The 14,918-nt window shown below is 38.5% G+C and overlaps 1 protein-coding gene across 1 annotated transcript in view; it reads left to right on the top strand.

Moving 5' to 3' along the window:
- Positions 1-14,918, top strand: part of mtor (mechanistic target of rapamycin kinase) — a 175,509-nt gene that overhangs the window by 28,877 nt on the left and 131,714 nt on the right. Inside the window, exons 16-18 of the mRNA XM_030140024.1 lie at positions 4,070-4,162; positions 6,184-6,318; positions 7,013-7,142. Coding sequence (XP_029995884.1) covers positions 4,070-4,162; positions 6,184-6,318; positions 7,013-7,142 — 358 coding nt within the window. The remainder of the gene's footprint in view (positions 1-4,069; positions 4,163-6,183; positions 6,319-7,012; positions 7,143-14,918) is intronic.

A 14,918-nucleotide genomic window follows, 5' to 3' on the forward strand; every position in this document is an offset into this window, starting at 1 on the left:
CCTCCAATAAGGACTTTATCTATTCCTAGTCTAGTCCTTAAGTCTAGTCCTTAAGACTAGACTGGCTAAGAACTTGGCAAACTAAAAAAATCAGTGTAAGGACCAGGAGCATGGTACACTATAGCAAACATCATAGGCTGGAGTGTTTTATAGATTGGGTGGGAAAGGCTAAGACTAAGACTTTCAAATGAGTTAAAACTTGGCTTAGGTTCAGAATTTTATTGTATAACTGAATTACAAATAGCTGCGACTCCCCCTCCTCGGCCTGAGTCTCTAGGAATGTGATTATTGAGGTGACTAGAAGGAGTAGCTTCAATTAAGGACGCATACTCCTCCTCACAAAGCCAGGTTTCTGTCAAACAGAATAAATCTATATGATAATATGATATAATATCATTGACCCTGTTTACATGACCATAAAAGTCCGATAACTGGCAGTAATTGGATTATTGTAATCATACATGGATTTAACAAATGCGATAATTGAAAAACCCTGGTTTAGATGATCCAGTCTATTATCGTATATCTTCCAGAGTATGCACGTAGTGATGGTAGACTTAAACTTTCTGTTGTCTTCTGCTCACATTTGACTATGTAACTTCCATTCTCTACGATTTTAACTGTTTTTACACATGCGCAGATGTAAAAGAAAGAAAGAAATCAGATGAACCTTTATACATGCAGGAAGACAATGGAGTATTGGGGAGAAATCCAAGTGGGTTAATCCGATTTCTCATAATCAGATTACTGCCGTTATCTGATATAGCATATCAGATCATCCTGTTTTCACGGTCACTTAAGTAATCTGACAACTCCACAAGTCGGATAATGATTGGACTAATTAGTATGCTTGAAAACAGGCTCATTGATTAACACTGCTTTGGATGATGAAGATCTAATGTTCAGGAGGCCACATTTTATTTTCTTGTGTTTTTGGACTTTTAGAGTAGTGGTGTTGATTTTTATTAGGTTTTTGTGTACAGCTCTTTTTCTCTTTACTTCAGATTAGGGATGTAAACAATTAATCGACTAACGATTAATTGTCGATAAGAACTGGCTCGATTAAATTATTAATTGTCGGTTAATTGCCCTTGTCCACCTGTCCAACAGCTGTCCGAAGGCTGACGGTTTGTCCGCACTGTGACACCACGGCTGGGATAGCCGGTCATTGAACCGGATCATGGCGTTGATGAGTTAGAATGTCTTTATGGACATGGTGGAGCCAAACACAGACCATCCCGTCTGTTTGTGGGAGCGGTGCACCCCCGCATAAATACACGCACAAATGGAGGATCGGCATTGGAGTTTTTTCCCTGGAGGTCGGTCTAGTGCACGGTCAGTGAGACAGAAGTTGAAAGCATCCTCCAGGCTCCTGATTCAGGCCACAGCTATGTCAAGCATTTGCGAAGCTTCAGAAGGTGAAGAAAAGATAAATGAGCGAAAAGTTTCACTTTCACTTCTATGGGGGCACGGACTGCAACGTACCCCCATAGTATTAGAAGTAGGACGGAAAGTGGCGCACGCACACGCGCGGTTACCAACCAATACACACGCATCCCCTGGCCGTACTGCACGCGTGCGAGTAACCCCCCCCCCCCCCCCCCCCCCACACACACACACACACGAAACGCATGCGTGTGCACCCACCCACCGGCAAAACACGTGTGTGCACCCCGCCTTTACATGCCGCCACATCAACAGATGAATTCCACAGGAAACACTGGCTGTATCCAACGGTTCAATAAATCAATCATTAAGGAATATGACATGCTGTTTTCATGAAGTATATAAACAATATTTAGCTTTTATTCTTACAGACCATTTTGAAAAAGAAATGCAGGTTCTCAGGAAAGTCGCCGCTTATCAATTAATCGTTAATCGATTGATAAGGGCAACCATCTAACGATTAATGAATTAATCAATAATTTGCATCCCTACTTCAGATATGTTAAGTTTAGATGGTCGGGGGACAGACACTGTTTCTCTGGGGTTTACAGCAGGTAACTGCTCTGGAAGCACAGAGAAGCGTGTAAGACTCCAGCTCTGCATCCCGGTTTCAACACTGCGTCAGGATTTTGAGTCACTGATAAACTTGGCAGCACCATTCCAAGTAGGATGTGTGCCGTCTCTCCTAATCAGACCCTGTTTTCCCCAAAATGCCTGCCAGTTGTCCACAAATTATATATCATTCGCAGGACACCACCTAGACAACCAGCGATTGAGTGATGACATGCAACTAAACATGTCATCACTGGTCAGGTTACGTAGGGGGCCAGAGAAAATTACAGAGTCTGGCATAGTTTTAGTATACGTGTCCTGTTCAGGCAGTTCACTGGATCCCACCAACGAATCAGGAAAGCCCAGTTAAGAGCAGGCTGACCCGGCAGTGCATAAACAGTTCAAGGAACACTCAGCTAGACCTAGTGTTCACAGTTGAGTCTGTGCTGAAAGAAGCAGAATTCCAGCTGTGAAGGGAGACACAAGGGAATAGAGGATGGTCAAATGAGAGCTGTCAAACGCTGTGCCAACTAATATACCTCATTAAAGATAAAAACATATTAAATCCTCTATGTTTAAAGAGTTCTTGAATCCTAGTGTGCCCTACTTCATGATGTACTAAAAGAATAACAAGACAAAGGCTGTAAGAATATAAGCATCATACACATGTGAAACCCAGGGTCTTGCATAAATATCATATTTTTGAACATCAAGATCCAAATGTGAATTGACAAATTTCATGAAGGTTTAAAGCGCAGCTGTCAAACTCATTTTAGTTCAGGGGCCACATTCAGCCCAATACGATCTCAAGTGGGCTGGACCAGTTAAATAGTAACAGTAAAAAAAGTAAAATTAGATTTTGAAAATGTTTACATCTACAAGGTTTGCTTAAAAAACTGAATAACATGAAAAACCTGAAATGTCTAAAGAAATATAACAATTTTAACAATATTCTCAGTTTATCATTTAAACGTGCATTACAACTTACAAAGACCCAAAACATTTAGTAGCAGGCAGAATATTGTTAAAGTTGTATGTACTTCTCTTAAGACATTTTAGGTTGTTCATATTTGTTAAGGCTATTCACATTTTTACCTCTGCCAAGGAGGTTATGTTTTTGCCAGGGTTTGTTTGTTTGTTTGTCTGTCTGTTTGTTTGTTTGTTTGTCTGTCTGTCCGTTAGTGTGCAACATAACTCAAAAAGTTATGGACAGATTTGGATGAAATTTTCAGGGTTTGTTGGAAATGGGATAAGGAAGAAATGATTAAATTTTGGTGGTGATTGGGGGTGGGGGGGCCCACGGGGGGGGCCACTGATCGTTAGTGTGCAACATAACTCAAAAAGTTATGGACAGATTTGGATGAAATTTTCAGGGTTTGTTGGAAATGGGGGGGGGGGGGGGGGGCGCAGACCAGAAAATTTCATCAAAATCTGTCCATAACTTTTTGAGTTATGTTGCACACTAATGGACAGACAGACAGACAGACAGACAGACAGACAAACAAACAAACCCTGGCAAAAACATAACCTCCTTGGCGTGGGGGGGCCCACGGGGGGGGCACGGGCACTGATCAGCCTTGGCGGAGGTCTGCGCTCTCCGAGTGCTTTTCTAGTTTATAGGTTGTTATGTTGGCGTTTTAGTGGTCTGACCCACGAAAGATCATATTGGTCTGAATGTGGAACCTGAACTAATATGAGTCTGACACTCTGAGCATTTATGAACATCTAGGTACATGATTAGTGAATTAAATGGAGGAAAATACCTGATTTTTGCTGAAAAAACAGAAATTAAAAAAGGAGATAATATTACAATAATGGGTGATAAATCACTTAAGAAAGGTTAAATAGGGTGAACATTCATTCAGCAGCAGCCACAAAAGTAGCACTGGGTCTTTTTGGGTTAAAAATGTGTCTCCTCCATAGTAGGGCTGTGTTTCATGCATTTTATGGTCAAAGATTAGATCAAAGGTATGTTTTTTTTAGCAATTTTTAGTAGAGTAAAAATCCTGTTCACAGATTTTAAGATTTCTAGTTTTGTGATTGGTCCTCTTACTTACACCTATTCTTTCAGGTTAGTGGTCTAGAGATGAGGAAGTGGATGGATGAGCTTTTCCCCATCATCATGGATATGCTGCAAGATTCCTCATCATTGGCCAAGCGACAGGTTTGTGAGGAAATGTTTGTTCTATAAGTAGCAGTCAATCAGTACAAGACTGAAACTGGAAGGTTTTCATGTTCAGTGTTACTTCTACTGGCTCAACCAAACACTAGCAACATGTTTTGGAAGTTTTATATATATATATATATATATATATATATGTACACACACACACACACACACACACACATACGTACATATATGTGTGTGTGTGTATACAGGGTGGGGAAGCAAAATTTACAATATTTTGAGGCAGGGATTAAAAGACAGTGTATGACCAATTAGTTTATTGAAAGTCATGAGAATTTATTTGCCACAAGAAAATGTACATAATAGAAAATGTTTTTATTCTATGTGTCCTCCTTCTTTCTCAATAACTGCCTTCACACGCTTCCTGAAACTTGCGCAAGTGTTCCTCAAATATTCGGGTGACAACTTCTCCCATTCTTCTTTAATAGTATCTTCCAGACTTTCTCGTAATAGTTTTGCTCATAGTCATTCTCTTCTTTCCATTCTAAACAGTCTTTATGGACACTCCAACTATTTTTGAAATCTCCTTTGGTGTGACAAGTGCATTCAGCAAATCACACACTCTTTGATGTTTGCTTTCCTGATTACTCATATGGGCAAAAGTTTCTGAAAAGGTATGGATAATAGTGTTAGGTATGATTATGACATCAATATATGTTTGGTTTCAAAACAATTGACGTAGTGCCTGCTGAGAAAAAACAACTAAATGTTCATTGTAAATTTTGCTTCCCCACCCTGTATATACATATATATACATATGTGTGTGTGTGTGTGCACATATATATATATATATATATATATATATATATATATATATATATATATATATATATATATATATATATGAGATGAAGAAAATAATCATTATCACATTGCAACATTATGGTGACTGGTTTTCTGACATCCACTCAGCAACCGCTAACCTTGGTAACTCTAAATGTTCAGATGGTTTTCATATTATTTTGGTTTTCTTAACTTACACTGTTGTTTGACTGATTTTTTTGGAGACCCAGTAAGTAAAGTGTTTTGGCTTTATATTTATTATATTATATTATATTATATTATATTATATTATATTATATTATATTATATTATATTATATTATATTAATATTTATTTATATTATATTGAATGATTGTGGTACGGCAGTTCTTGTCACTCTGTAAACAGCAGAGAAAGAAAGAATGAAGCTCCTGTGGCTACATATCCTATATACGCTGTATCGGTTGCACACTTTTAAATCGAACAATGCTGAAAAGTCTTTTCTCTTTCATATAAATTTGAAATAGAATTAATTTATAAAGAATAAAGGATAAATAAGAATAAAGAATAAATGTTGCTTCCTACAGTTTAGACTATAGCAACATTCTTTGGAGGTCCTGCAAAAAAAAGATCAGTGTTTTAAATCTGTCTGAGAACTGTTATGAATCTTCACTCATCAATAGGAAATTAATATTTACACTCTATAAAGATGTATAATTAGTGTAATCTCATGAAATCAGTGTTGTGAAATTGAAAGACTAAAGATGTTCTTCCAAATAATCGTAAGAACGAGAAGTTATTTGACAAATGTATCAACAAGGGAGGAATCCAAATATTTTAGGTTGTAAATATTTGTCCCTTTTGATAATTTTTGCCATCTTATTACTCTATAATTTGCTGTTATCGTTATGTATCTTGTATTGTGTGCGTATATAGTGGCAACCTTAACTGCACTGCTGCCTATGTTGGCCATGGCACTATTATAAAAGTAAACTATGGCCCCGAGCCCCTAATAAAGAGACAGAATGACAGGCGGTATGTAAAAATTTATTAAAATGAACATGAAATAATAGAAAGCAGAGAAAATGGAATTTCACATTTCACAACTGAATAATCATGCAATATGTTTTGTTTTCTTGATTTTTTAATAGGATTGGCAGTTAACCAACGCTGTGACAAAAGCACAGATGTTTTATGTTTTACTGTGGTCATGGGGTCTTGTTTTTGTCCACCAGGTGGCGCTGTGGACACTGGGCCAGCAGGTGGCGAGTACAGGCTATGTGGTGGAGCCTTACCGCAAGTACCCATCGCTTCTGGAGGTGCTGCTCAACTTCCTCAAGACTGAACAGAACCAGGGCATCAGGAGAGAGGTAGGCGCCAGTCCCCCCGTGTCGAACTCACCTCATAGACCCGGAGTGACTCATTCTAATGCCCCAAACCCTACCTGTCATTATATGCTAAACAAATGAAGCTGTGTTTACATATACGGAGTGAATTACATGTGCACATGAATACATACTGTATGCTCTATGGATATTTTCCATAGTACTGTGGAACATTTTCCTCAGTCTTGCACTGTGATGTAAGTGATAATTGTCTTCCCTCCCTGTTACATTACTCTAGGCTCAGAGAGTGCATTGTCGCTGCATGTCACGTACATGTTGGCTCTGGCAACTCTCAGCCAAGCATCCACCATGGAGTACTGTACATTTGAAGTCCCATCGGGCTAATTATCCAGTGACAGTCAGTGCTACACCAAGTTTGAATTGACTTTATTCTGTGCCGTCATCTTCTTCACCATTCCACTCTGCTGAAGGCTTTCTGCTAAAAAGACTCCAACAGGGACCTAGAGTTTCAGGGAGAGAATGATCAAAACATTCATAGTAATTTGCCAATGCAGTATAGTCCACTTCTCTGCTGCTGACGTACATCTATTTCACGTAACTTTGCTATAAGTTTCTAAATATGTAAAAAAAGGAGGGAGAAAAACTTCTGGACTTGTGTTTAAGTGAAGAAAAAACCCGGTGAGAGTGATAACATTGGTGATGTATGTGTCACTGGCAGGCAATCCGTGTCCTGGGTCTTCTTGGAGCTCTGGACCCCTACAAGCATAAGGTCAACATTGGGATGATTGACCAATCACGAGACGCCTCTGCCGTCAGCCTCTCAGAGTCCAAGTCCAGTCAGGATTCTGGTAGGTCTTGCACCACAGTGTTTAATCACAGCTTTGGCAACAGTATGGCTTTGGTACTGACAGCTGTCAATCACTTAGAAACTCCCCCCCCCACGACTAATAATTTGCATTGTTTGCAGTGCAAAACTTGCAACTAATCAAATTTTAAATAATTATGATTTAAATAATGAATGAAGTAGACTGAAACCCAAGCATTAAAGTATTTTTGTTTACCTTTAAATACACATTTTCTCCTCTGACCTACAAGTTTTCAATAGAGCTATCATGGCTAAAAAGAAATAATTTCTCATGAAATGAGCACTGACTGCTCTGTCCACGTGCTGTTGTGTCCTTGGGCAAGACAATTCACCCTCCTTGCCTCCAGTGCCACTCACACTGGTGTATGAATGTGTGTGAATGTTTGGTGGTGGTCAGAGGCGTGAGTAGTAGGCGCGAATTGGCAGCCACGCTTCTGTCAGTCTGCCCCAGGGCAGCTGTGGCTGCAGATGTAGTTTACCACCACCAGAGGGAGAATGTGAGCGCGAATGAATAATGGATCAATAATGTAAAGCGCTTTGGCTGTCTAAAAAAGCACTATATAAAATCCAATCCATTATTATTATTATTATTATTATTATTATTATTATTATTATTTATTTATTTATTTTTTAATTGTTATTATTATTATATTATCAGCCAATCAGACATTTTAGACCCCCAGCCCTTTAGATCATATCTTTTTCATTCTTTCATTCATTCATTCATTCATTCATCCTCTGAACCGCTTAGTCCTTGAGAGTCACTGGAGCCTATCCCAGCTACCTATGGATGGAGGCGGGGACCCTGGATGTGTCGTCAGTCATCACAGGACTGGCATATAGAGACAAACAACCAATCCGTCTCACCTATGGGCAATTTAGATGAACCTATTAGTGCATGTCTTTGGATGGTGGGAGGAAGCTGGAGTACCCATAGAGAACCCACGCAAACATGGGGAGAACTCTCCCCCTCTATTGACTGGTGTTGGAATTGAACCCAGTATCTTCTTGCTTTGAGGCGACAGTACCATCTGCACCATCGTGTTGCCAAATCATAGCTACCACACTGAATAATTCCACTGTGCTGAGCTCCCACGGAATGCTGTACTGAGCAGGTAACTTAGTGAATCCTTTAATTAATAGAAAAGGACTCGGCTAACATCAACAAACAACCAGATCCCAGCACGAAACAGACTCCAACACAAACTTCACATGAACACACACAAATCTTCCTTACTGAACTCTGCCGACCTAAATAAAACCCTAGTTTTTGGAAATGGATGAGCTAAAGACTGAATTTCAAGTCTTTGATTTAAGCCCTATCAACAAAACAGCTGATGTGGAGAGAGGAGAAGCAGCTTTTCGTGGTAAAACTGTATGAGCCACTTTCCACTTGACTGAATAAAACAACATTTAATTATGGAATGTCAGAATGAGATATAATGTTTTGGTAGGTCTGATCTTTACACATAATTCCTTATTTAAGCATTCACACACACACATACACACACACACACACACACAGGGTTCACATATTAGGTTTCTAGTCATTTCTATGTAGAGTGAAACACACCTTTGTAGTTTAGCAGCACAGTTTTTCTTTGGTCACATAATGATTGCTGTAGAGAGGCATTGATTTCCTTTTCAATTATTTGAATTGCTGATTCTGGCTCGCAAAAACCAACAAAGTCCTGTCTGGCCAAAGACGCTTCTGATTATGCTTCACGGTTTGGCTGTTTTACATTTTCATAAATCCAGCTCATGAGAAAAGAGCACAGAATTGTGATATGATAACCCTCACAAGACAATATTAAATATTTAGTGGTCTTGCCCTGCGATTAAAAGTCAATGACAATGGAGGCTGTGCCTTGTGTATTGGGAGTATTCAGGCTGATATATGATATTTATATATATGATATATACAACTCACGGCTTCACATTGTAATCTGGTTGGTGCTTATTAAGTGTCCATAGTTTCTTGTTTGTAATGTAATACCAGAGAATGTCAATATATTAATATATCTAGGTGGCCCATCCGAGTAAAGTCTGACTTCTATTTGACCTAAACCCAGATATACCTCATCCACAGTAAAGCACTGCCACTTCACTGACACAAATAAATGGACATTTTCAGTTTAAAGTGGACCACTTTAGACTGGCCTCTGTATCAACAGGTCTTAGTAAACCCATTAAATATGATTTACATGATTGTTTTCATGTTTGAAAAATTAATTTACAGATGCAGTCTGTTTTAACTTTGAGGATCATGGTATTAGTTGGATTATATTACAGTTATATTTATTGCTAACAGAAGCTTGGAAAATGGAGAGAACGGTGCGTGACAGAACCCTGAGGGACTTTTAGACCTTGGGGTGGTAGTCATAACACATACCTCAAAATAAATCCACTACTGACCATGAATAACCCTCATTACAATCAAGCGATGAGATGCTCTAATCTCTTGAAGGTGACACTACAGAAAAAGCATATCAAAGTATCACTGCTAAACACAAGAAAGTAATTTCAGCTCTTTAATAAATGCATACATAACATATACAGTTGTTTGATAACAGTAATGTCAATGTGTGAAATCTTTAAATACACACATTACAGTTCTGAGCTAATTAGCATGCTAACTGACAGACCATGTAATTCAGTATGAATTAATGCAGCTAATGCAGCTAAATTATGCTGTGTACTGTTAAGTAATAGGCTTCATGACAGAATCCTCTGGTGATCTTGTTAGTGTAACTCCTTAAACACAACAACAGCAGATCTGCCGGTCAGGAAGATAAAATGAGCTTTATTCAATAAGTAACCTCCAAATGTATGACTCTGCAGATAACAAGATGACTTTTCCTTACTTTTATACTAAGGGGACAAGTTGTACATAAAACAATAATTAATATAAACAGGCAAACATTTAAACATTAACTTAAAATGTTTGCAAAGTTGGCTTTTTTAATACATGAATCTATGGAGATCGACTCCCTGTGGTAGCCAGTTCCTAGTGGACATTCATCTTACAGTTTTTGACAATTGTACTTTGGATTCACTTTCGATACCAGGTTTGACTATGACAAATATAGCTGTGTTTCTGTCATTTAGTGTTCAGATGAGAATGTGATGTATACATGATCCAGGATTGAGCACAACTAAAGGCAGCAATTTAGTCAGTACTCAACATTTTGCAGAGCAATGTTTTTCTGGTTTTGTAGCTCTGAATATTCAAAATATTTATTACATTTGTCAGCATTATGTTACATTTGTCCTTACTCATCACCTCAGATAGAGGTTACTGTAAACCAGCAGCACTACATCTAACTGGTAAACCTATGAACTATTGGGAGTGGAAATGGGAACCAATTTCCCTTCTCTTTTGCAGATTTTATTACATTTTTTGGTTAAACTCTGTGATACATTTAGCACATTGAGCACATGCAACATTTATATGCATCCATGAAAAAAATCTAGATTTTTCTAACCTTCACATCAGCTAACAAAATAGATAATATTGATGACTGCGTTCCAAACATTAGGATAATCGTCAACTTTATAATTGCTGGTCCCTAGATATAATTCTGTATTATAATGTAGTAGTATAAATTGCAGTCTTGGTTTGCAGCAGATGGGAACTTGACTGGGATGTGGTGCAGCTGTATTGAGTGTCTAGTGTTGGCTGTCACATTGGAACAGTGCTTTGCCCTCCAGGGCTCGGCTCCAGACACACAACTGAAAACTATGTAAAGTAATAAAGGTGGGTGTCATTCTCTGTAGATCTTTTAAAAAGCTCCAGTGCTGACGATAACAGATAACAATGGTCATGCGTTTGAGAATGTGACCTCGGACAATGCAGTAATAGTTTTACCAGTTTGTTCCCTGCTAAATGTACTATGACCGGAATTGGACATTGTATATCTGGGAGCACATTTCTCAGGCTTAGTGTCTGCAGCATGAGCGGCTTGGACGGCATGTGCTCTGTTATGTGGGAGGTCAGTGGTTCAGCTCATCTTCTGACGCGACTCAAAGCATGGCCAGTTTGATCTCACAACATCAAGGCCATAAAACCGTAACTCTGTGTGAACATGTCTCCTTATGTCTCATTGCCAAACAGCTGAAGCCTGAATCACTGCAGTACTGCTGCCTCACTTAGCTTCACCGGTGCCTGTTTGTATGTTGTAACAATACATTTTTGTAGCCATTTATCACCATCATTAATCTCGACTTGGTGAAGGCAGCACTAATAAAAAATCCAACACAAAGCTCCCCTCTTTAGCCTGCAGGCTTGGTGCCAGTCTGTTATGTCTACTGTCTGAAGAGTCTGAAGGGAGATGACAAGCGGAGCAGCTGAAACTGTACTCCCACAGCAGGCCTGTGAAACGCTGAATACCAGACGTCTGTCTTCTCAGATCGCTTGTAAAACCCAGTTGTTCCTCAGATAAATAAACAGACGTGTTCACCATACTTGCCTCATCATGAAAATCATTAACGAACAACATATATATATGAATAAAAATTGGAATGTATGCATAAATAAGACCACCGCTGTTGCTTGGCAATACAAAAATAAGAAATAATACTTTATAATTGTGGTTAAAACTGAATCACAAGCCTCATTTAGCTCCTTTACTACTTCTGTTTCTGAAGGAGATTACCAGCTGGCAGCAATCACATAAATTATGAGGGTAAAACTCACCGACTGATGCACTGTGCAGATTGTGTAGCATAGAACAAGCATCGTGTTTAGAAATGTATTTTCCTGTTATCTCATTTTTTTATAATGTTCCTACTCTGGCATGTGTCTGGCTCATTGAGCATTACCTCATCGTGCCAAAACAAGAATGAAATGTAGCTCAAAACACAACCAGTACTTTGTTTTTGCTGGCAAACAAAAAATACTTTTCCACTGTTGATTTTGGCATTTTAGCAAGGCTAAAGACAGTCAGCAAGTACTGCAATCAAGCTTAATTTTATTTAGGGAGGGGGGCAGTTAGAACCTGACCTGATAAGTTGCAAACAACATTGAGTCAGACATACGAACACTCCCACCAGTCTGATTATTTTTACTTTATACCAAACACCAGAGGCATTAAAGTTCAGTGTGGGGATGAGGTGTTGATTTGGACGGTGGTGGTACATTGTGGATGTCATAAATCATCCTTAATATACCAACTCTCCAAACTCTCCTGAGAAAATTGGTGGTTGTCCAGTGTTTTTACACCGATGGCGGCAGAGTCTGTCCACATAATCACAAGGTTGAACTGATGTTGTAGTTAGAATTAGACTTAAAGTTGTAAAATGAGCTCCAGAGGGTATGACCACATCACATACTGACTAAATGTAGTGTTGGCCTCCCATAATCCTTCACTTTAATGTATTTTATTTGTAAGGGACCATGTACAATATTGAACCTAACTGTTGCCATTTGATGAATGGTTACCAGAGTTATTAAAAGGCTCATTTTCATCTGCAGTCTCCTGGCTGACTCCAGTTAAAACAAACAAGACAAAACACGTAACAGAAATCTCACACACACACACACACACACACACACACACACACACACACACACACACACACACACCATGTCAGCACTATTAGTGTGTTTAATGAATTACAAATCAAAGTGGTTAAATATCAAGACAAAAAGTTAGATATAACAAATGTACTACTGAGTCAGCGTATACAAAGTAGAATTTTTAAGTGAAGCTGTTGATAGAACCTCAAGGTAGAGTAAAATGTTTTATAGAAGAAAGTCTTATGGATTTTATAGCCTTTTTGGAACAAATGTAAACAGAGTTATATAATGTAGAGGCTAGACCATTTAAATGTTTAGTGGTTAGTGATGTGGTCCTTCAGCAAGAAAATCCTGGGTTTCATACCCAATCAGAGCAGGACCTCTCTGTGTGGAATTTGAGGAAATACTTCCTTTACCATGTGGGTTCGCTCAGGTATTAATAACATGCATGATAAATTAATTTTCCCCAAATCCTACAGGAAGGGATGGGAATTGTTAAGATTTTCTTCATACTACATATACTCTTATTGATACTGCTTATTCTTATCGGTTCTTTTTTCAGGTTAGGGGTAGGGATATAGTTCAAATGAGAACAGAATTATTTTGGACCCCCCCCATTTTGTGGCATAATTAATACAATATATTTTTTTTTTAGAAGGGATGTGCAGCAGCATTATTTTTAAATAGTCATTATTGTAGATTCTGATTTTGTTACTGAAAACAAAAACAGTGGAAATAATTCTTTACAGTGAACAGATATTGTTTTGTCTTGCATTATTTTTTTTACTAAAACCGTTTGCAGCAGAACTTTTTCTTTTGACAGTGATTGGGGTGTGACAGTAGTTTGCTGAAAACCTCCAGATCTTAAAATCTACCTGCTCTGATCTCTGAAACAATGAACAACAGATCAGATGATGCTCTGACAATTTCACATTAAATTTAGGAATGGATCCATAGTGATTTATTTAAAAAAAAAAAAAAATGTCTGCTGGTCACTTTTCATCTCCAGAGTATGCATAACATACATTTAGCATGCTAATGCTAAATGTATGCTAGCAGGCTTTTATATGTAGCAGTCACAGGGCAGATCAACTTCTTTATGTTTTCTAGCAGATCACTCATTTTTTCCACCTAAATATGTGAAAGACTTGCTGTTAATTGATTCTGGTAGGGGATGGGTACCTAGTTTTGGTACCCATCTCTACTCACTCCTAATCAGTGCCCACAGTGGTGTTAGGATGGGGTAACTGGAGAGGATGAAATTCTCTATCAAGACAATAAATGTCTTTTTTGTTGTTAGCTTGCTGACCGATAGGACATGAGCTATTGCGAAGGCACTGTGTCCGTCGTCGTCATCTTTGTCACAGTGTATTAGGCAGAAATGGAGGAACAGGCTGTGTTAAACTAAAAAAAACAAAAACAAAAAAAAACCAAACGGTGTGTAAAAGCGACGTGCATCGTGGAATGTATTGTCAGATTCTGTTCATTACACAAACATTTTAACAGCTTAGAACATTTATTCACTCATGTACAAATGTGCAAAATTAGTTTAGAAATAATTAAATAATGAAAAAAATAAAATAATTGGGGAAAATAATACAGTTCTAGTCACTTTTCAGGAACTAGAATTACAAATTAAGTCGAAATTGATATAAGATGGAGATGACTAGGTATAAAAGTTAGATTAGTTAGATTAGTTAGTTAGTAAACCCTAACCCTAACCCACAGCACAGTATGGACCAGTATTTCCCAACCACTGTGCCACAGCACATAAGTGTGACGTGAGAAATCATCAGGTGTACCATGGAGAATTATTCAATTTCACCTGATTGGTACTCTAAGCAAGTAGCATGATATATATGTACGACTGCACACGCCATTGTTCCACTCTACAAGAAAAGTCTCCCATTTCCCTTTGTAAAGTGAGGAAAGTGAAAGTGAACCGGCCCCGATGCGTTACATTCTGTTGATAAAGCCCCCCTCACTAGTGATGCGTGGATCAGTGGGTTACTCGCGGGACATGCAGATCAGGTTGGGGGGTGGGGGGGTGGAATGCCTCTATTATACTATGACGGACCTCAATCCATAAGCCAGGGGTCTGTCCAAGGGGTCGCTGATGCACCCCTTGCAGCTTTTTCGTTCCGAGACTAGATTTTCATATTTCAATAAATATGCTTTTTGTGACAATTTTGTTTGGTTGTGTGCCTTGTGATTTTTCTAATGTAAAAATGTTTTCCCATG

Source organism: Sphaeramia orbicularis, chromosome 7, assembly GCF_902148855.1.
Source record: "Sphaeramia orbicularis chromosome 7, fSphaOr1.1, whole genome shotgun sequence".
Lineage (NCBI taxonomy): Eukaryota > Metazoa > Chordata > Actinopteri > Kurtiformes > Apogonidae > Sphaeramia > Sphaeramia orbicularis.